This window comes from Aquarana catesbeiana, linkage group LG10 (genome assembly GCF_042186555.1).
Source record: "Aquarana catesbeiana isolate 2022-GZ linkage group LG10, ASM4218655v1, whole genome shotgun sequence".
In the NCBI taxonomy this organism is placed as follows: Eukaryota; Metazoa; Chordata; class Amphibia; order Anura; family Ranidae; genus Aquarana; species Aquarana catesbeiana.
In genome coordinates this window covers 1,585,647-1,608,145 of record NC_133333.1, presented here as the reverse complement: position 1 = coordinate 1,608,145, position 22,499 = coordinate 1,585,647, and the positions used below count along the sequence as shown (strand labels likewise).

Genomic DNA, 22,499 nt, shown 5'->3' with positions numbered 1-22,499 from the left:
GGTGAGATCCGCGTCCCCCGGGAGGGGTGTGATCCGCGTCCCCCGGGAGGGGTTTGATCCGCGTCCCCCGGGAGGGGTTTGATCCGCGTCCCCCGGAGGGGTGAGATCCGCGTCCCCCGGGAGGGGTGAGATCCGCGTCCCCCGGGAGGGGTGAGATCCGCGTCCGCCGGGAGGGGTGAGATCCGCGTCCGCCGGGAGGGGTGAGATCCGCGTCCCCCGGGAGGGGTGAGATCCGCGTCCCCCGGAGGGGTGAGATCCGCGTCCCCCGGGAGGGGTGTGACCTGCGTCCCCCGGGAGGGGTGAGATCCGCGTCCCCCGGAGGGGTGAGATCCGCGTCCCCCGGGAGGGGTGTGATCCGCGTCCCCCGGGAGGGGTGTGACCCGCGTCCCCCAGGAGGGGTGTGACCCGCGTCCCCCAGGAGGGGTGAGACCCGCGTCCCCCGGGAGGGGTGAAATCCGCGTCCCCCGGGAGGGGTGAGATCCGCGTCCCCCGGGAGGGGTGAGATCTGTTTCCCCGGGAGGGGTGAGATCCGCGTCCTTGGGGGATAAGATCCAGGGATTGAGATCCGCGTCCCCCGGGAGGGGTGAGATCCGCGTCCGCCGGGAGGGGTGAGATCCGCGTCCGCCGGGAGGGGTGAGATCCGCGTCCGCCGGGAGGGGTGAGATCCGCGTCCCCCGGGAGGGGTGAGATCCGCGTCCCCCGGGAGGGGTGAGATCCGCGTCCCCCGGGAGGGGTGAGATCCGCGTCCCCCGGGAGGGGTGAGATCCGCGTCCGCCGGGAGAGGTGAGATCCGCGTCCCCCGGGAGGGGTGTGACCTGTGTCCCCCGGGAGGGGTGAGATCCGCGTCCCCCGGGAGGGGTGAGATCCGCGTCCCCCGGGAGGGGTGAGATCTGCGTCCCCCGGGAGGGGTGTGATCCGCGTCCCCCGGGAGGGGTGTGATCCGCGTCCCCCGGGAGGGGTGTGATCCGCGTCCCCCGGGAAGGGTGTGATCCGCGTCCCCCGGAAGGGGTGAGATCCGCGTCCCCCGGGAGGGGTGAGATCCGCGTCCCCCGGGAGGGGTGAGATCCGCGTCCCCCGGGAGGGGTGAGATCCGCGTCCCCTGGGAGGGGTGAGATCCGCGTCCCCCGGAGGGGTGTGATCCGCGTCCCCCGGGAAGGGTGTGATCCGCGTCCTTGGGGGGATAAGATCCAGGGACTGAGATCCGCTTCCCCCGGGAGGGGTGTGATCCGCTTCCCCCGGGAGGGGTGTGATCCGCTTCCCCCGGGAGGGGTGTGATCCGCGTCCCCCGGGAGGGGTGAGATCCGCGTCCCCCGGGAGGGGTGAGATCCGCGTCCCCTGGGAGGGGTGAGATCCGCGTCCCCCGGAGGGGTGTGATCCGCGTCCCCTGGGAGGGGTGTGACCTGCATCCCCCGGGAGGGGTGAGATCCGCGTCCCCGGGGGATAAGATCCAGGGATTAAGATCCGTGTTCCCCGTGAGGGGTGAGATCGGCGTCCCCCGGGAGGGGTGAGATCGGCGTCCCCCGGGAGGGGTGTGATCCGCGTCCCCCGGGAGGGGTGTGATCCGCGTCCCCCGGGAGGGGTGTGATCCGCGTCCCCCGGGAGGGGTGTGATCCGCGTCCCCCGGGAGGGGTGTGATCCGCGTCCCCTGGAGGGGTGAGATCCGCGTCCCCCGGGAGGGGTGAGATCCGCGTCCCCCGGGAGGGGTGAGATCCGCGTCCCCCGGGAGGGGTGTGATCCGTGTCCCCCGGGAGGGGTGTGATCCGCGTCCCCCGGGAGGGGTGTGATCCGCGTCCCCCGGGAGGGGTGTGATCCGTGTCCCCCGGGAGGGGTGTGATCTGTGTGCCCGGGGGGGTGAGATCCGCGTCCCCCGGGAGGGGTGTGATCCGCGTCCCCCGGGAGGGGTGTGATCCGCGTCCCCCGGGAGGGGTGTGATCTGTGTGCCCGGGGGGGTGAGATCCCCGTACCCCGAGGGGGTGAAGTCCACGTCCCGGGGTTTACTTACCTGATGTGGCCCTTAGGAGATACCATTGGGGGAAGGGAAGTCATTCCTGGCGGGGTCAGGCTGGGATTTGATTCTCTTTGGTGTTTTATTCTTCAGTAAATCAGCCCCCAGTGTATTATGTGGGTGGTTTTAGAATTCCCACGATCAGCCACCAGATGGCAGCAGAGGAGCAGTGCTATTACATGTTATGAATTTGTATTGTGTGCACTACCATGTCCCATCTCTAGATGGCAGCAGAGGAGCAGCACCATTGTGTAGGTTGCACATTTCTAGCTTCAGCCACCAGATGGCAGCAGAGGAGCAGTACACGTGGCATTGTATCTTCCAATCTGGTAGAACAAAGGCAGTTTTCTTTATAACCATTTTGGAGGGTAATGGAAGGTATTTTTTGTTTTTGCCATCTTCCTATTAGGGAGATTTCCCTTCAATTCCTGTCCCACAGGAAGTAAGAGGAAATCCCTGCGTCTCCCCGTTGGAAGATTTCCCCTCTATTCCTAATTTGGGATCTTCTTTCAATGATAAAGGTGAACAGGAGAAATAGGAAGAATCTCTCTAATGGGGACACAGCAATAAAAACCTGACAGGGGGTCAGTACAGCTTTGACGGGCACACAGTAAGCGTTGGACGTAGGATGTTAGATGCTGATGTAGGAGGGACTCCAGTGATTGCTGTACTGGCTGTGTATACAGTTCACCAGGAGGTGGCAGCAGAGTTCCCAGTCTGCCAGAGCCTTAGATCCACCAATGTGTGTGCTGGTCACATCTTGTCATTGCAATAAAACAAGTTTTTGTGGGGAGGACTGGTGTCTACTGGTGGTGTCTGGGGAGGACTGGTGTCTACTGGTGGTGTCTGGGGAGGATTGGTGTCTACTGGTGGTGTCGGGTGGGGAGGACTGGCGTCTACTGGTGGTGTCTGGGGAGGACTGGTGTCTACCGGTGGTGTCTGGGGAGGACTGGCGTCTACTGGTGGTGTCTGGGGAGGACTGGTGTCTACCGGTGGTGTCTGGGGAGGACTGGCGTCTACTGGTGGTGTCGGGTGGGGAGGACTGGTGTCTACTGGTGGTGTCTGGGGAGGACTGGTGTCTACTGGTGGTGTCTGGGGAGGACTGGTGTCTACTGGTGGTGTCGGGTGGGGAGGACTGGCGTCTACTGGTGGTGTCTGGGGAGGACTGGTGTCTACCGGTGGTGTCTGGGGAGGACTGGCGTCTACCGGTGGTGTCTGGGGAGGACTGGCGTCTACTGGTGGTGTCGGGTGGGGAGGACTGGTGTCTACTGGTGGTGTCTGGGGAGGACTGGTGTCTACTGGTGGTGTCGGGTGGGGAGGACTGGCGTCTACTGGTGGTGTCTGGGGAGGACTGGCGTCTACTGGTGGTGTCTGGGGAGGACTGGCGTCTACTGGTGGTGTCTGGGGAGGACTGGCGTCTACTGGTGGTGTCTGGGGAGGACTGGCGTCTACTGGTGGTGTCGGGTGGGGAGGACTGGCGTCTACTGGTGGTGTCGGGTGGGGAGGACTGGCCTCTACCGGTAGTGTCGGGTGGGGAGGACTGGCCTCTACCGGTGGTGTCGGGTGGGGAGAACTGGCTTCTACTGGTGGTGTCTGGGGAGGACTGGCGTCTACTGGTGGTGTCTGGGGAGGACTGGCGTCTACTGGTGGTGTCTGGGGAGGACTGGCGTCTACTGGTGGTGTCTGGGGAGGACTGGCGTCTACTGGTGGTGTCGGGTGGGGAGGACTGGCGTCTACTGGTGGTGTCGGGTGGGGAGGACTGGCCTCTACCGGTGGTGTCGGGTGGGGAGGACTGGCCTCTACCGGTGGTGTCGGGTGGGGAGGACTGGCTTCTACTGGTGGTGTCTGGGGAGGACTGGCGTCTACTGGTGGTGTCGGGTGGGGAGGACTGGCCTCTACCGGTGGTGTCGGGTGGGGAGGACTGGCCTCTACCGGTGGTGTCGGGTGGGGAGGACTGGCCTCTACCGGTGGTGTTGAGTGGGGAGGACTGGCTTCTACTGGTGGTGTCTGGGGAGGACTGGCGTCTACTGGTGGTGTCTGGGGAGGACTGGCGTCTACTGGTGGTGTCTGGGGAGGACTGGCGTCTATTGGTGTCTGGGGAGGACTGGCGTCTACTGGTGGTGTCGGGTGGGGAGGACTGGTGTCTACCGGTGGTGTCTGGGGAGGACTGGCGTCTACTGGTGGTGTCTGGGGAGGACTGGCGTCTATTGGTGGTGTCTGGGGAGGACTGGCCTCTACCGGTGGTGTTTGGTGATTGGCATATATATATGAATGAGACATTGCTTTACTTTTTCCCAACAATTTATTCATAAATTTAATTCCGCAAAATTGTGAACTTTAATAGTCAGGTGATTCCAAAATACATTGTAACCCATCACTCCGCCCACAGATCCACCCATCACTCCGCCCATATAAATCTTCTCCGTTATTGCCGGAGTCTGAGGGCAACTCCCTTATATCTCCATAAATGAAATCTTCCTGACAAATTTCTGGCTGTTTCCACCTATCCTGATATATTCTGTATTTTACACATCTAACAGGGATGGTGGGAACCCCTCATAATGGGCACAGCGGGTGTACAGACCCGGGAACTCAGCACAGGGATGGTGAGAACCCCTCATAATGGGCACAGCGGGTGTACAGACCCGGGAACTCAGCACAGGGATGGTGAGAACCCCTCATAATGGGCACAGCGGGTGTACAGACCCGGGAACTCAGCACAGGGATGGTGGGAACCTCTCATAATGGGCACAGCGGGTGTACAGACCCGGGAACTCAGCACAGGGATGGTGGGAACCCCTCATAATGGGCACAGCGGGTGTACAGACCCGGGAACTCAGCACAGGGATGGTGGGAACCCCTCATAATGGGCACAGCGGGTGTACAGACCTGAGAACTCAGCACAGGGATGGTGGGAACCCCTCATAATGGGCACAGCGGGTGTACAGACCCAGGAACTCAGCACAGGGATGGTGAGAACCCCTCATAATGGGCACAGCGGGTGTACAGACCCGGGAACTCAGCACAGGGATGGTGGGAACCCCTCATAATGGGCACAGCGGGTGTACAGACCTGAGAACTCAGCACAGGGATGGTGGGAACCCCTCATAATGGGCACAGCGGGTGTACAGACCCGGGAACTCAGCACAGGGATGGTGAGAACCCCTCATAATGGGCACAGCGGGTGTACAGACCCGGGAACTCAGCACAGGGATGGTGAGAACCCCTCATAATGGGCACAGCGGGTGTACAGACCCGGGAACTCAGCACAGGGATGGTGGGAACCCCTCATAATGGGCACAGCGGGTGTACAGACCCGGGAACTCAGCACAGGGATGGTGGGAACCCCTCATAATGGGCACAGCGGGTGTACAGACCCAGGAACTCAGCACAGGGATGGTGGGAACCCCTCATAATGGGCACAGCGGGTGTACAGACCCGGGAACTCGGCACAGGGATGGTGAGAACCCCTCATAATGGGCACAGCGGGTGTACAGACCCAGGAACTCAGCACAGGGATGGTGGGAACCCCTCATAATGGGCACAGCGGGTGTACAGACCCGGGAACTCAGCACAGGGATGGTGGGAACCCCTCATAATGGGTACAGCGGGTGTACAGACCCGGGAACTCAGCACAGGGATGGTGAGAACCCCTCATAATGGGCACAGCGGGTGTACAGACCCGGGAACTCAGCACAGGGATGGTGGGAACCCCTCATAATGGGCACAGCGGGTGTACAGACCCGGGAACTCAGCACAGGGATGGTGAGAACCCCTCATAATGGGCACAGCAGGTGTACAGACCTGGGAACTCAGCACAGGGATGGTGAGAACCCCTCATAATGGGCACAGCGGGTGTACAGACCCGGGAACTCAGCACAGGGATGGTGAGAACCCCTCATAATGGGCACAGCGGGTGTACAGACCCCGGAACTCAGCACAGGGATGGTGAGAACCCCTCATAATGGGCACAGCGGGTGTACAGACCCGGGAACTCAGCACAGGGATGGTGGGAACCCCTCATAATGGGCACAGCGGGTGTACAGACCCGGGAACTCAGCACAGGGATGGTGAGAACCCCTCATAATGGGCACAGCGGGTGTACAGACCCGGGAACTCAGCACAGGGATGGTGGGAACCCCTCATAATGGGCACAGCGGGTGTACAGACCCAGGAACTCAGCACAGGGATGGTGGGAACCCCTCATAATGGGCACAGCGGGTGTACAGACCCGGGAACTCAGCACAGGGATGGTGAGAACCCCTCATAATGGGCACAGCGGGTGTACAGACCCGGGAACTCAGCACAGGGATGGTGAGAACCCCTCATAATGGGCACAGCGGGTGTACAGACCCAGGAACTCAGCACAGGGATGGTGGGAACCCCTCATAATGGGCACAGCGGGTGTACAGACCCGGGAACTTGGATGGTGAGATCTGGTTTAACCCTCCAGCATCCACAATGGTGAAATATCAGTTGTGGGTGAAGTGACCTCAGTCAGTGACATATTTCAGGGCTCAGTCCTGATGGTATTTCCATTGCTTGTCACACATTCTGTCCGCCATGTCTGTGGCCTTCTTGGACGATTCCTATGATGGGACGTATATTCATTGCGCACCTCTCATCCCTCCACTTCCTGGTGCGGTCAGTCGGGTTTTGTTGGGTATATTGGGGGTTTTGCTGTGGGCGGAGTCTGTTAGACGCAGACATTTGCGGTATAAATATCGGTTCCATGGCTCCGCCCCTATGAATTATAGAAGGCGGGTTTGTGATATAAGCGCTGGACATTGTAGGTGTTGAGTCCCGGGGCGTCGAAGGCTGGGGAGAGCCCCTGTGCGTTGTAGGGGTGGAAGTTGAAGAGTTGGCGGTCTTGCGTTTCCAGGGAGACGGAGGCGGACCCCAGCCGCAGGATGCACGGGAATTCCCTATCGAATACGACCTGCAGGATGCGCTCCTCCAAGTAATGAAGGCGGATTGTGCGGTAAATCTCTGGGATCAGGTCCTGAATGTGAGGACCGAACTGCTGCATCTCCAGCACGCCGTCACGCCCAACCTTAATCTCATAAAACGTCAGGTTAGCGTAGGTGTAAAGTCCTATGTAAGGGGTGGGATTGGGGGTTGGGTTAAGTCTCTTCTCTGCCTCTCTGAAGGCCTTTTCCATGGCAGGAATCAGGAGGCGATACGTCTGTGACACAATGTCTTCCTCCTGGGGTCGTGTCCCCGACATCAGCACGATAAAACTCAGCCGCAGTTTGGGAACGATGGAGAAGGTGGCAGAATATCCATCAAGGTCGCCATCTTTGCGAACAATGTCGTAGCCGAGCTGCTCGTTCACCTCCCAGGGGGTTCCCGTCTTGTTGGCAAAATAATCTGAAGAACATTTGAAGAGAGGCGTCAGCATGGTCTTCAATGTGTCCGCCTCCAGGATGCGGCGGTGAAATGTCCCCAGAAGTCCCATAGCCAGCTTGGCCATGTCTGCCGCCGTGGAGTACATCTGTCCCGATGGGCGATACCAGCCCAGATCGTAGAGCGGGGCCACCTGTCCGCTGCTGTAGAAGCCCACCGCCATCTGGGACACGATTGGAGGCGTCAGGTCAAAGCCTGTGTCCTCCATGCCGATCCGGTCCAGGATGTTGTCCGACACCCAGCGCTGGTAGTCCCCCTCTGACGTCTGCTCAGCCAGGACGTGCGCCAACAAGGAGAACGCCAGATTACTGTAGTGACACCTGAAAGGCAGAGACAACAATAAGAACGTAAACCGGCACCTTCCAGAGTTCTATCACCTATGGTGTGCTATTTGCCACCCTGAGAAGCCCTTCTACTGGCTGCCTCCGTCTGACTCCCAGAAGGGGGCGCTGGTTCCAGGACTGAGACCTCACTGTGTGTCCCAGAACTAGCACTGCCTTTGGACCAGGCCATGGTGGCTTCCAGCATAGGATGGGCACACTGGCCATGCCAGACAACACCCCATATGACAGGTTCTCAAATGAGGACAATACAAATGGGCACTGGTTGCTATGGGTGGACACAGATGACAATCCCAGTGGTTGCTGGTTGTATGACCCCAATAATCCATTGATCACCCACCTTGTGCCTGGATCTGCTACCAAGACGTCATCCCTCAGCAGGCGGATGGCTTCCTGTGTGCTGCCCTTCCACAGAAGGTTGGTGGAGCGCAGCCTACGGGGGAGACCTGCAGAGAACCGGACACAGCAAAGGTCAGAAGGTTGGGAACGATGCATCCTCTACACCAGGGGTCTCCAAACTTTCTAAACAAAGGGCCAGTTTACTGTCCTCCAGACTTTACGGGGGCCGGACTCTGGCCATTGGGAGTAGAAATTATCCTGGCGTCAATGGGATTAAACAATGCATCTTTGGTGTTAGGGGAGGAATAGTGCCCCATTGTTGGTGTCAGTGGGAGAATTGGTGCCCCATTGTTGGTGTCAGTGGGAGAATTGGTGCATTATTGTTGGTGTCAGTGGGGATAATAATGTCCCATTGTTGGTGTCAGTGGGGGTGATAATTCCCCATTGTTGGTGTCAGCGGGGGGTAATAACGCCCCATCATTGGTGTCAGTGGGGGTGATAATGCCCCATTGTTGGTGTCAGTGGGGGTAATAATGCCCCATTGTTGGTGTCAGTGGGGGTAATAACGCCCCATCATTGGTGTCAGTGGGGGTGATAATGCCCCACTGTTGGTGTCAGCGGGGGTAATAATGCCCCACTGTTGGTGTCAGCGGGGGTAATAACGCCCCATCATTGGTGTCAGTGGGGGTGATAATGCCCCATTGTTGGTGTCAGTGGGGGTAATAATGCCCCATTGTTGGTGTCAGTGGGGGTAATAATGCCCCATTGTTGGTGTCAGTGGGGGTAATAATGTCCCATTGTTGGTGTCAGCGGGGGTAATAACGCCCCATCATTGGTGTCAGTGGGGGTGATAATGCCCCATTGTTGGTGTCAGTGGGGGTAATAATGCCCCATTGTTGGTGTCAGTGGGGGTAATAACGCCCCATCATTGGTGTCAGTGGGGGTGATAATGCCCCACTGTTGGTGTCAGCGGGGGTAATAATGCCCCACTGTTGGTGTCAGCGGGGGTAATAATGCCCCACTGTTGGTGTCAGCGGGGGTAATAACGCCCCATCATTGGTGTCAGTGGGGGTGATAATGCCCCATTGTTGGTGTCAGTGGGGGTAATAATGCCCCATTGTTGGTGTCAGTGGGGGTAATAATGCCCCATTGTTGGTGTCAGTGGGGGTAATAACGCCCCATTGTTGGTGTCAGTGGGGGTAATAACGCCCCATTGTTGGTGTCAGTGGGGGTAATAACGCCCCATTGTTGGTGTCAGTGGGGGTAATAACGCCCCATTGTTGGTGTCAGTGGGGGTAATAATGCCCCATTGTTGGTGTCAGTCTGGAGACCCCTGCTCTACACAATTTCTAGTGAACTGGCCTGTAAATCGGTTCTTTGATCTCCGCTCTGCCCATCTGCTGCCGATTTCCACTTGTTTGACATCATGGAGAATGCAGGAGGAGGGAGACACCCTTGGTTGCTTTGTGCTGGATGTCCCAGTGGTCACCCCCCCCCCCCCGAGTATTATTCTGGAGGTCTTTTCATCCCCCCGGAGTATTATTCTGGAGGTCTTTTCATCCCCCCGGAGTATTATTCTGGAGGTCTTTTCATCCCCCCGGAGTATTATTCTGGAGGTCTTTTCATCCCCCCGGAGTATTATTCTGGAGGTCTTTTCATCCCCCCCGGAGTATTATTCTGGAGGTCTTTTCATCCCCCCGGAGTATTATTCTGGAGGTCTTTTCATCCCCCCCCCCGGAGTATTATTCTGGAGGTCTTTTCATCCCCCCCCCCCGGAGTATTATTCTGGAGGTCTTTTCATCCCCCCCCCAGAGTATTATTCTGGAGGTCTTTTCATCCCCCCCCCAGAGTATTATTCTGGAGGTCTTTTCATCCCCCCCCCAGAGTATTATTCTGGAGGTCTTTTCATCCCCCCTGGAGTATTATTCTGGAGGTCTTTTCATCCCCCCCCCCCCGGAGTATTATTCTGGAGGTCTTTTCATCCCCCCCGGAGTATTATTCTGGAGGTCTTTTCATCCCCCCGGAGTATTATTCTGGAGGTCTTTTCATCCCCCCCCCCCCGGAGTATTATTCTGGAGGTCTTTTCATCCCCCCGGAGTATTATTCTGGAGGTCTTTTCATCCCCCCGGAGTATTATTCTGGAGGTCTTTTCATCCCCCCCGGAGTATTATTCTGGAGGTCTTTTCATCCCCCCGGAGTATTATTCTGGAGGTCTTTTCATCCCCCCCCCCGGAGTATTATTCTGGAGGTCTTTTCATCCCCCCGGAGTATTATTCTGGAGGTCTTTTCATCCCCCCGGAGTATTATTCTGGAGGTCTTTTCATCCCCCCAGGAGTATTATTCTGGAGGTCTTTTCATCCCCCCCCCCCCGGAGTATTATTCTGGAGGTCTTTTCATCCCCCCCAGAGTATTATTCTGGAGGTCTTTTCATCCCCCCCAGAGTATTATTCTGGAGGTCTTTTCATCCCCCCCCGGAGTATTATTCTGGAGGTCTTTTCACCCCCCCCCCCGGAGTATTATTCTGGAGGTCTTTTCATCCCCCCGGAGTATTATTCTGGAGGTCTTTTCATCCCCCCCCAGAGTATTATTCTGGAGGTCTTTTCATCCCCCCCGGAGTATTATTCTGGAGGTCTTTTCATCCCCCCCGGAGTATTATTCTGGAGGTCTTTTCATCCCCCCGGAGTATTATTCTGGAGGTCTTTTCATCCCCCCGGAGTATTATTCTGGAGGTCTTTTCATCCCCCCCCCGGAGTATTATTCTGGAGGTCTTTTCATCCCCCCCCCCCCCGGAGTATTATTCTGGAGGTCTTTTCATCCCCCCCCCGGAGTATTATTCTGGAGGTCTTTTCATCCCCCCCCGGAGTATTATTCTGGAGGTCTTTTCATCCCCCCGGAGTATTATTCTGGAGGTCTTTTCATCCCCCCGGAGTATTATTCTGGAGGTCTTTTCATCCCCCCGGAGTATTATTCTGGAGGTCTTTTCATCCCCCCGGAGTATTATTCTGGAGGTCTTTTCATCCCCCCCCGGAGTATTATTCTGGAGGTCTTTTCATCCCCCCCCCCGGAGTATTATTCTGGAGGTCTTTTCATCCCCCCGGAGTATTATTCTGGAGGTCTTTTCATCCCCCCGGAGTATTATTCTGGAGGTCTTTTCATCCCCCCGGAGTATTATTCTGGAGGTCTTTTCATCCCCCCGGAGTATTATTCTGGAGGTCTTTTCATCCCCCCGGAGTATTATTCTGGAGGTCTTTTCATCCCCCCGGAGTATTATTCTGGAGGTCTTTTCATCCCCCTCATTCAGTGCGGAGGTTTGGCGCTGTGGTTGCCCATCAGCCTATAGTCTGGTCCTTTACCTGATAGGTGGCCCGCCATTCTTCGCAGGGTGACGGCGGTGGGCTTCACAGGCTGCACCCCTTTCTCCATGAAGGCCAAGCCGTCCGCCATGTACCTCTCCTCGGGCTGGCGGGTCCTCCCTAGGGGGTTCTTGATGGTGAAGTTGGAGACGTAGCGCTCCAGGGGGTCATCCAGTGAATTCACCTCCCCCTCCTCCCACAACTTGTACAACATGAGTGCCGGGAAAAGTTTGGAGATGCTGGCGATTCTGCGGAGGAAAAGATGGCGGTTGTGTCATTCTGATATGAATCTTCCCCCTGCTCTGGTGCCCCGCCTGTGGCCCTTTACTGCTTACAGTGTGGCCCTTGGGCTCCTGAGTCTAAAGCATTGATTTGTAAAGGGGCTGTAATGGTGGTGATCTCTGGCAGTCTCTAATGGTCTCCAGCCTCCATCTCCACCCATGGCCTCTAGTCTCTGGCAATCTGTAGAACCACCTATACTGAATGCCATGTGTGGCCCCCTAGAGATCTCAGGGGCTGTCAGTGATTGGTCTAGAGAGTTGACTGGCATGGATGGGCGAGGATAGGACAGTGCCATCTATCCTCTATCTACAGCTGGCCATGTGGTTACAGAAATGTCCCATTCGGACCTGACCGCACTTCTGTGGAGATAAACTCGCCATATTGGGGCTCCTATGTACTGTCTGCACCCCGAAATATTGCCTCAACCTCGGCTGTCACCTAACCTCAATTCACTGCTAAACTTATACTGTATATTCCAGTCCAGCCAGTAGGTGGAGGGCTTGACTCCTGTTTACAGAGCTCAAAAGCTCAAGCAGAAGACATTTACAAACACACATCAGCGACTTCATCCCATTTCTCCATCAGAGATGTCAATCAAAGACAGATAGTCTGAAAGCAGACAGCTTCTGCTGTGCACTTCTAACCCATAATGCACTGGGAATCCTTCCTCCTGAGTGTTTTGCTGGTGTGTGTTCTGTAGAGTTCCCCTTGATTACGAACGTTCTGCTCAGTATGGGTTCTCACCGGTAAATGGTGTATTCGTTGGGCGCGGGCGAGGACGGGTCAGATCCGTTCTTCCTCCCGAAGTTTCCTGTCCAGAGGACGGTGTCGTTATAGGTGACAATGGCAGACATGGCCGGCAGGCCGGGAGATCGGATCTTACCCCTCAGGAACTTGTCCACCTGTGGAGAGACGGCCAATAGATGAAGTCCAGTCTGTGGCTCTTCTATGGTCCTACAATGTATATTTTATAGAGGGGACCCCAATCTCTCCTCTGATTGGATGAAGACGGGGTTATTGTATTACAGAAGGCTGAGTAGTCCTGATTGGGGGGGGTTTGCTGGGTTCTGATATGATGTGAGTTGTAGGTCGGGGCCCGGCAATCTGAGGGGCCCCAGACTGCAGAGGGGGAGGTAGGCTGCCTCCCCTGACCACCAGCTGAGATATGAAAACCAATCAGCCCCCCATAATTCCTCTTGTCTGACCGTTCTGTCCAACCACACTGACCTTCTCCAGCGCCTCCTTCAGGATGGGGACAGGGTGCTCCAGGGGCACAGGCTCCGGGTATCGGGGGCACATCTGTACCCCGTCCTGAACATCCTCCGCAACTTCCAGAGCTGTGGACACAAATACAGCATCAGAACCAACCTGAGGTCACCGTACCCACCAATCTACTCCCCCCCCCCCCTAGATTCAGGGGCAATTCACTCCAGGGTAAGAAAGGGCATTTCTCCCCTAAACCCCCCCCCCAATTCAGGGGCAATTAACTCCAGGGTAAGAAAGGGCATTTCTCCCCTAAACCCCCCCCCCCAATTCAGGGGCAACTCACTCCAGGGTAAGAAAATGCATTTCTCCCTTTACCCACCTCCTCCCCCCAACTCAGGGGCAATTCACTCCAGGGTGAGTCCATTTCTCCCTTAAACCCCCCCCCAATTCAGGGCAGTTCACTCCAGGGTAAGAAAGGGCATTTCACCCCCCCCCCCAAATTCAGGGGCTGACACTGGTCAGTATTGGAGTATATGGGGTTGGCAGCCCCCATTTTATACTGGGAGACCCCGTAGGTCCAGTTTATCACCACCCATTGAGGGGGAGGGGCAGCTTTACCAAGTCAGAGGCCCCCCAACATGCCCCGGTAATTTGCTGCCATTCTGGAGGAGTGAGAAGAATGAAGGAATCTGATGTGGGTGAAGTCAGGAGACGAGGAGGAAAGTGCAGGCTTCAGTCGTCCAATCAGGAGAAAGGAAAACTCCAATTCATCTCCTCTGATTGGATGATTGAAGGGAGTCCTCGCTGTTTCGTGAAGATTTTTAGCACACCCTCCTCGTGGTTTAGGGAAATCCCCCCCCCCCCCCCCTATCGGATCCCACTGCGGGGGGAGATTCTGGGAAATCTGCCATTTTGGGTTGTTCCATTTTATTTTAGAATTCGATTTCCATACAGTGTGACAATCTTTAGGATTCTGCATTTGTCAGACCCCTCCCCCCAGGTCCAGTCACAGATCACATGACTGTGTTTTGTTCTGACATGCTCTGGGAATCCTTTCTCTGGCTGATTATTATATGTCCACCTGCAGCTCCTCACCACCCTCTAGTGGTCATTTCACCCTAATGGTGGCCCCTCCCCCTCAGGCACTCACCCGCCTCCAGTTTGGGCAGCTTGTACTGCCAGATGAAGCACGCTGTCATGGCGATGGAGAAGAGGAAGGAGATGACCAGCACCAGGTGAGTCCATGTCAGCTGTATGGGGGGAGAGCGCCCTCGCCTGGCCGGCTGAGGAGAGACACACAGGTTAGTGCAGGTAAGTGGACAATTATTGTACATACCAGAGGCGTCTTCACTGTATAGATGGAATAAAGGACCTCCAATTATTCCAGGGAGCAGACAATGGGGGGTTTTGGGGGCCCTGGGGTGTAGGAAGGGGGATTGTCGGGGGTCTTAGGGGCAGAGAAGAGGGGTTGTTGGGGCCCCAGGGAGGAGGGTTTTGGGGGGCTAGGGTGTAGGAAGGGGGATTGTCGGGGGTCCTAGGGGCAGAGAAGAGGGGTTGTTGGGGCCCCAGGGAGGAGGAGGAGGGTTTTGGGGGGCTGGGGTGTAGGAAGGGGGATTGTCCGGGGTCCTAGGGGCAGAGAAGAGGGGTTGTTGGGGCCCCAGGGAGGAGGGTTTTGGGGGGCTGGGGTGTAGGAAGGGGGATTGTCCGGGGTCCTAGGGGCAGAGAAGAGGGGTTGTTGGGGCCCCAGGGAGGAGGGTTTTGGGGGGCTAGGGTGTAGGAAGGGGGATTGTCGGGGGTCCTAGGGGCAGAGAAGAGGGGTTGTTGGGGCCCCAGGGAGGAGGAGGAGGGTTTTGGGGGGCTGGGGTGTAGGAAGGGGGATTGTCCGGGGTCCTAGGGGCAGAGAAGAGGGGTTGTTGGGGCCCCAGGGAGGAGGGTTTTGGGGGGCTGGGGTGTAGGAAGGGGGATTGTCCGGGGTCCTAGGGGCAGAGAAGAGGGGTTGTTGGGGCCCCAGGGGGGAGGGTTTTGGGGGGCTGGGGTGTAGGAAGGGGGATTGTCGGGGGTCCTAGGGGCAGAGAAGAGGGGTTGTTGGGGCCCCAGGGAGGAGGGTTTTGGGGGGCTGGGGTGTAGGAAGGGGGATTGTCTGGGGTCCTAGGGGCAGAGAAGAGGGGTTGTTGGGGCCCCAGGGAGGAGGGTTTTGGGGGGCTGGGGTGTAGGAAGGGGGATTGTCGGGGGTCCTAGGGGCAGAGAAGAGGGGTTGTTGGGGCCCCAGAGTGGAGGAGGGGGTACTCGGGATGAAGAGCACATAGGCTGTGGCGGAGCTCCGGCTGCGGGGAATTATCTGAGTATAATCTCTAATCCGAGGACCTCATTCACTCCAGATTACTGCGCTCAGCCACTGCAGGGGATTAACCCTGAGACTGCTGTCAGTGTGATGAGGAGTGCAGCACCGGGGTCCCTATTTGACTCTCTATGTACATTGGGGGGGGGGGTGATTCTCTATGTACATTGGGGGGGGGGGTGATTCTCTATGTACATTGGGGGGGGGGGTGATTCTCTATGTACATTGGGGGGGAGGTGTGATTCTCTATGTACATTGGGGGGGGGGGTGATTCTCTATGTACATTGGGGGGGGGGTGTGATTCTCTATGTACATTGGGGGGGAGGTGTGATTCTCTATGTATATTGGGGAGGGGTGATTCTCTATGTATATTGGGGGGAGAGGTGTGATTCTCTATGTATATTGGGGGGGGTGACTCTCTATGTACATTTGGGGGGGAGGTGTGATTCTCTATGTATATTGGGGGGTGTGATTCTCTATGTACATTGGGGGGGGGGGGGTGATTCTCTATGTACATTGGGGGGTGTGATTCTCTATGTACATGGGGGGGGGGTGATTCTCTATGTATATTGGGGAGGGGTGATTCTCTATGAATATTGGGGGGGGGGGGGTGATTCTCTATGTATATTGGGGGGGGGGTGATTCTCTATGTACATTGGGGGGGGGGGGTGATTCTCTATGTACATTGGGGGGGGGGTGTGATTCTCTATGTACATTGGGGGGGGGGTGATTCTCTATGTACATTGGGGGAGGTGATTCTCTATGTATATTTGGGGGGGGGGGTGTGATTCTCTATGTATATTGGGGAGGGGTGATTCTCTATGTATATTGGGGAGGGGTGATTCTCTATGTACATTGGGGGGGGTGTGATTCTCTATGTACATTGGGGGGGGTGATTCTCTATGTACATTGGGGAGGGGTGATTCTCTATGTACATTGGGGGGGGGGGTGATTCTCTATGTATATTTGGGGGGAGGGGTGATTCTCTATGTACATTGGGGGGGGGGTGTGATTCTCTATGTACATTGGGGGGTGTGATTCTCTATGTACATTGGGGGGGGGTGATTCTCTATGTACATTGGGGAGGGGTGATTCTCTATGTACATTGGGGGGGGGGGTGATTCTCTATGTATATTTGGGGGGAGGGGTGATTCTCTATGTACATTGGGGAGAGGTGTGATTCTCTATGTACATTGGGGGGGGGGGTGATTCTCTATGTATATTTGGGGGGGGGGGGTGATTCTCTATGTATATTGGGGAGGGGTGATTCTCTATGTATATTGGGGGGGGGGGGGTGATTCTCTATGTACATTGGGGGGGAGGTGTGATTCTCTATGTACATTGGGGGGGAGGTGTGATTCTCTATGTATATTGGGGGGGAGGGGTGATTCTCTATGTATATTGGGGGGGGGGGTGATTCTCTATGTACATTGGGGGGGAGGTGTGATTCTCTATGTATATTGGGGGGGGGGTGATTCTCTATGTACATTGGGGGGGGGTGATTCTCTATGTACATTGGGGGGGAGGTGTGATTCTCTATGTATATTGGGGGGGGGTGATTCTCTATGTACATTGGGGGGAGGGGTGATTCTCTATGTACATTGGGGGGGGGTGATTCTCTATGTACATTGGGGGAGGGGTGATTCTCTATGTACATTGGGGGGGGGGGTGATTCTCTATGAATATTGGGGGGGGGTGATTCTCTATGTACATTGGGGGGGGGGTGATTCTCTATGAATATTGGGGGGGGGGTGTGATTCTCTATGTACATTGGGGGGGGGGGTGTGATTCTCTATGTACATTGGGGGGAGGGGTGATTCTCTATGTATATTGGGGGGGGGTGATTCTCTATGTACATTGGGGGAGGGGTGATTCTCTATGTACATTGGGGGGAGGGGTGATTCTCTATGAATATTGGGGGGGGGTGATTCTCTATGTACATTGGGGGGGGGGTGATTCTCTATGAATATTGGGGGGGGGGGTGTGATTCTCTATGTACATTGGGGGGTGTGATTCTCTATGTACATTGGGGGGAGGGGTGATTCTCTATGTACATTGGGGGGGGGTGTGATTCTCTATGTACATTGGGGGGGGGGGTGTGATTCTCTATGTATATTGGGGGGGGGGTGATTCTCTATGTACATTGGGGGGGGTGATTCTCTATGTACATTGGGGGGGGGTGTGATTCTCTATGTACATTGGGGGGGGGGTGATTCTCTATGTACATTGGGGGGGGGGTGATTCTCTATGTACATTGGGGGGGAGGTGTGATTCTCTATGTACATTGGGGGGGAGGTGTGATTCTCTATGTACATTGGGGGGAGGGGTGATTCTCTATGTACATTGGGGGGAGGGGTGATTCTCTATGTACATTGGGGGGGGGGTGTGATTCTCTATGTATATTGGGGGGGGGGGTGATTCTCTATGTACATTGGGGGGGAGGTGTGATTCTCTATGTACATTGGGGGGGGGGGGGTGATTCTCTATGTATATTGGGGGGTGTGATTCTCTATGTATATTGGGGAGGGGTGATTCTCTATGTATATTGGGGGGTGTGATTCTCTATGTATATTGGGGGGGGGGGTGATTCTCTATGTACATTGGGGGGGAGGTGTGATTCTCTATGTATATTGGGGGGGGGGTGATTCTCTATGTACATTGGGGGGGAGGGGTGATTCTCTATGTATATTGGGGGGGGGGTGATTCTCTATGTACATTGGGGGAGGGGTGATTCTCTATGTACATTGGGGGGGGGGGTGATTCTCTATGTACATTGGGGGGGGTGATTCTCTATGTACATTGGGGGGGAGGGGTGATTCTCTATGTACATTGGGGGGGGGGTGTGATTCTCTATGTACATTGGGGGAGGGGTGATTCTCTATGTACATTGGGGGGGGGGGTGATTCTCTATGTACATTGGGGGGGGGGGGTGATTCTCTATGTACATTGGGGGGGGGTGTGATTCTCTATGTACATTGGGGGGGGGGTGATTCTCTATGTACATTGGGGGGGGAGGTGTGATTCTCTATGTACATTGGGGGGGGGGTGTGATTCTCTATGTACATTGGGGGGGAGGGGTGATTCTCTATGTACATTGGGGGAGGTGATTCTCTATGTACATTGGGGGGAGGGGTGATTCTCTATGTACATTGGGGGGAGGGGTGATTCTCTATGTACATTGGGGGGGAGGGGTGATTCTCTATGTACATTGGGGGGGGTGATTCTCTATGTACATTGGGGGGAGGGGTGATTCTCTATGTACATTGGGGGAGGTGATTCTCTATGTACATTGGGGGGGAGGTGTGATTCTCTATGTACATTGGGGGGAGGGGTGATTCTCTATGTACATTGGGGGGAGGGGTGATTCTCTATGTACATTGGGGGGGAGGGGTGATTCTCTATGTACATTGGGGGGAGGTGTGATTCTCTATGTACATTGGGGGGGGTGATTCTCTATGTACATTGGGGGGGAGGGGTGATTCTCTATGTACATTGGGGGGAGGGGTGATTCTCTATGTACATTGGGGAGGGGTGATTCTCTATGTACATTGGGGAGGGGTGATTCTCTATGTACATTGGGGGGGGGGGGTGATTCTCTATGTACATTGGGGGGAGGGGTGATTCTCTATGTACATTGGGGGGGAGGGGTGATTCTCTATGTACATTGGGGGGAGGGGTGATTCTCTATGTACATTGGGGAGGGGTGATTCTCTATGTATATTTGGGGGGAGGGGTGATTCTCTATGTACATTGGGGGGGGTGATTCTCTATGTATATTTGGGGGGAGGGGTGATTCTCTATGTATATTTGGGGGGAGGGGTGATTCTCTATGTATATTGGGGGGGTGATTCTCTATGTACATTGGGGGGGAGGGGTGATTCTCTATGTATATTTGGGGGGAGGGGTGATTCTCTATGTACATTGGGGGGAGGGGTGATTCTCTATGTACATTGGGGGGAGGGGTGATTCTCTATGTACATTGGGGGGAGGGGTGATTCTCTATGTACATTGGGGGGAGGGGTGATTCTCTATGTACATTGGGGGGGGGTGATTCTCTATGTACATTGGGGGGAGGGGTGATTCTCTATGTACATTGGGGGGAGGGGTGATTCTCTATGTACATTGGGGGGAGGGGTGATTCTCTATGTATATTGGGGAGGGGTGATTCTCTATGTACATTGGGGGGGGGTGATTCTCTATGTACATTGGGGGGAGGGGTGATTCTCTATGTACATTGGGGGGAGGGGTGATTCTCTATGTACATTGGGGGGAGGGGTGATTCTCTATGTATATTGGGGAGGGGTGATTCTCTATGTACATTGGGGGGAGGGGTGATTCTCTATGTACATTGGGGGGAGGGGTGATTCTCTATGTACATTGGGGGGGGGTGATTCTCTATGTACATTGGGGGGGAGGTGTGATTCTCTATGTACATTGGGGGGAGGGGTGATTCTCTATGTACATTGGGGGGAGGGGTGATTCTCTATGTACATTGGGGGGGGTGATTCTCTATGTACATTGGGGGGGAGGTGTGATTCTCTATGTACATTGGGGGGAGGGGTGATTCTCTATGTACATTGGGGGGAGGGGTGATTCTCTATGTACATTGGGGGGGGGGGGGGGTGTGATTCTCTATGTACATTGGGGGGAGGGGTGATTCTCTATGTACATTGGGGGGGTGTGATTCTCTATGTACATTGGGGGGAGGGGTGATTCTCTATGTACATTGGGGGGGGGGTGATTCTCTATGTACATTGGGGGGGAGGGGTGATTCTCTATGTACATTGGGGGGGGGGGTGTGATTCTCTATGTACATTGGGGGGGAGGGGTGATTCTCTATGTACATTGGGGGGGGGGGTGTGATTCTCTATGTACATTGGGGGGGGGGGTGTGATTCTCTATGTACATTGGGGGGGAGGGGTGATTCTCTATGTACATTGGGGGGGGGGTGTGATTCTCTATGTACATTGGGGGGGAGGGGTGATTCTCTATGTACATTGGGGGGGGGGTGTGATTCTCTATGTACATTGGGGGAGGTGATTCTCTATGTACATTGGGGGGGGGGTGATTCTCTATGTACATTGGGGGGGAGGTGTGATTCTCTATGTACATTGGGGGGGAGGGGTGATTCTCTATGTACATTGGGGGAGGTGATTCTCTATGTACATTGGGGGGGGTGATTCTCTATGTACATTGGGGGGGGGGGTGTGATTCTCTATGTACATTGGGGGGAGGGGTGATTCTCTATGTACATTGGGGGGGAGGGGTGATTCTCTATGTACATTGGGGGGAGGGGTGATTCTCTATGTACATTGGGGGGGGGGGGGTGATTCTCTATGTACATTGGGGGGAGGGGTGATTCTCTATGTACATTGGGGGGAGGTGTGATTCTCTATGTACATTGGGGGGGGGGGGGGTGATTCTCTATGTACATTGGGGGGGGGGGTGATTCTCTATGTACATTGGGGGGGTGATTCTCTATGTACATTGGGGGGGAGGTGTGATTCTCTATGTACATTGGGGGGGGGTGATTCTCTATGTACATTGGGGAGGTGTGATTCTCTATGTACATTGGGGGGGGGGTGATTCTCTATGTACATTGGGGGGGGGGGTGATTCTCTATGTACATTGGGGGGGAGGTGTGATTCTCTATGTACATTGGGGGAGGTGTGATTCTCTATGTACATTGGGGGGGGGGTGATTCTCTATGTACATTGGGGGGGGGGGTGATTCTCTATGTACATTGGGGGAGGTGATTCTCTATGTACATTGGGGGGGAGGGGTGATTCTCTATGTACATTGGGGGAGGTGATTCTCTATGTACATTGGGGGGGAGGGGTGATTCTCTATGTACATTGGGGGGGAGGGGTGATTCTCTATGTACATTGGGGGGGAGGGGTGATTCTCTATGTACATTGGGGGGGAGGGGTGATTCTCTATGTACATTGGGGGGGAGGGGTGATTCTCTATGTACATTGGGGGGGGGGTGTGATTCTCTATGTACAGGGTGGGGTGATTCTCTATGTACATTGGGGGGGAGGGGTGATTCTCTATGTACATTGGGGGGGAGGGGTGATTCTCTATGTACATTGGGGGGGGTGATTCTCTATGTACATTGGGGGGGAGGGGTGATTCTCTATGTACATTGGGGGGAGGGGTGATTCTCTATGTACATTGGGGGGGAGGGGTGATTCTCTATGTACATTGGGGGGGTGATTCTCTATGTACATTGGGGGGGAGGGGTGATTCTCTATGTACATTGGGGGGGAGGGGTGATTCTCTATGTACATTGGGGGGGGTGGGGTGATTCTCTATGTACATTGGGGGGGAGGGGTGATTCTCTATGTACATTGGGGGGGAGGGGTGATTCTCTATGTACATTGGGGGGGGTGGGGTGATTCTCTATGTACATTGGGGGGGAGGGGTGATTCTCTATGTACATTGGGGGGGTGGGGTGATTCTCTATGTACATTGGGGGGAGGGGTGATTCTCTATGTACATTGGGGGGAGGTGTGATTCTCTATGTACATTGGGGGGGAGGGGTGATTCTCTATGTACATTGGGGGGAGGGGTGATTCTCTATGTACATTGGGGGGGAGGGGTGATTCTCTATGTACATTGGGGGGGGTGGGGTGATTCTCTATGTACATTGGGGGGGAGGGGTGATTCTCTATGTACATTGGGGGGGGGGTGATTCTCTATGTACATTGGGGAGGGGTGATTCTCTATGTACATTGGGGGGGGTGATACTCTATGTACATTGGGGGGGAGGGGTGATTCTCTATGTACATTGGGGGGGTGATTCTCTATGTACATTGGGGGGGGGGGGGTGATTCTCTATGTACATTGGGGGGGGGGTGATTCTCTATGTACATTGGGGGGGAGGGGTGATTCTCTATGTATATTGGGGGGGAGGGGTGATTCTCTATGTACATTGGGGGGGGTGATTCTCTATGTACATTGGGGGGGGTGATTCTCTATGTACATTGGGGGGGGGGGGTGATTCTCTATGTACATTGGGGGGGGGGTGATTCTCTATGTACATTGGGGGGGTGATTCTCTATGTACATTGGGGGGGGGTGATTCTCTATGTACATTGGGGGGGGGGTGATTCTCTATGTACATTGGGGGGGGGGTGATTCTCTATGTACATTGGGGAGGGGTGATTCTCTATGTACATTGGGGGTGTGATTCTCTATGTACATTGGGGGGGGGGGGTGTGATTCTCT

The 22,499-nt window shown here is 55.5% G+C and overlaps 1 protein-coding gene across 2 annotated transcripts in view; it reads right to left on the bottom strand.

The window, feature by feature from the left end:
* Positions 1-6,305: 6,305 nt before the first annotated feature.
* LACTBL1 (lactamase beta like 1) overlaps positions 6,306-22,499 on the bottom strand; it is a 43,005-nt gene continuing 26,811 nt past the window's right edge. For both annotated transcript variants that reach the window (XM_073601434.1, XM_073601435.1), the window contains exons 3-8: positions 14,083-14,215; positions 12,954-13,063; positions 12,471-12,628; positions 11,445-11,692; positions 8,093-8,198; positions 6,306-7,731 (exon numbers count right to left, since the gene is read on the bottom strand). In XM_073601434.1, the coding sequence (XP_073457535.1) occupies positions 6,750-7,731; positions 8,093-8,198; positions 11,445-11,692; positions 12,471-12,628; positions 12,954-13,063; positions 14,083-14,215 (1,737 nt within the window). In that variant the 3' untranslated portion in view covers positions 6,306-6,749. The remainder of the gene's footprint in view (positions 7,732-8,092; positions 8,199-11,444; positions 11,693-12,470; positions 12,629-12,953; positions 13,064-14,082; positions 14,216-22,499) is intronic.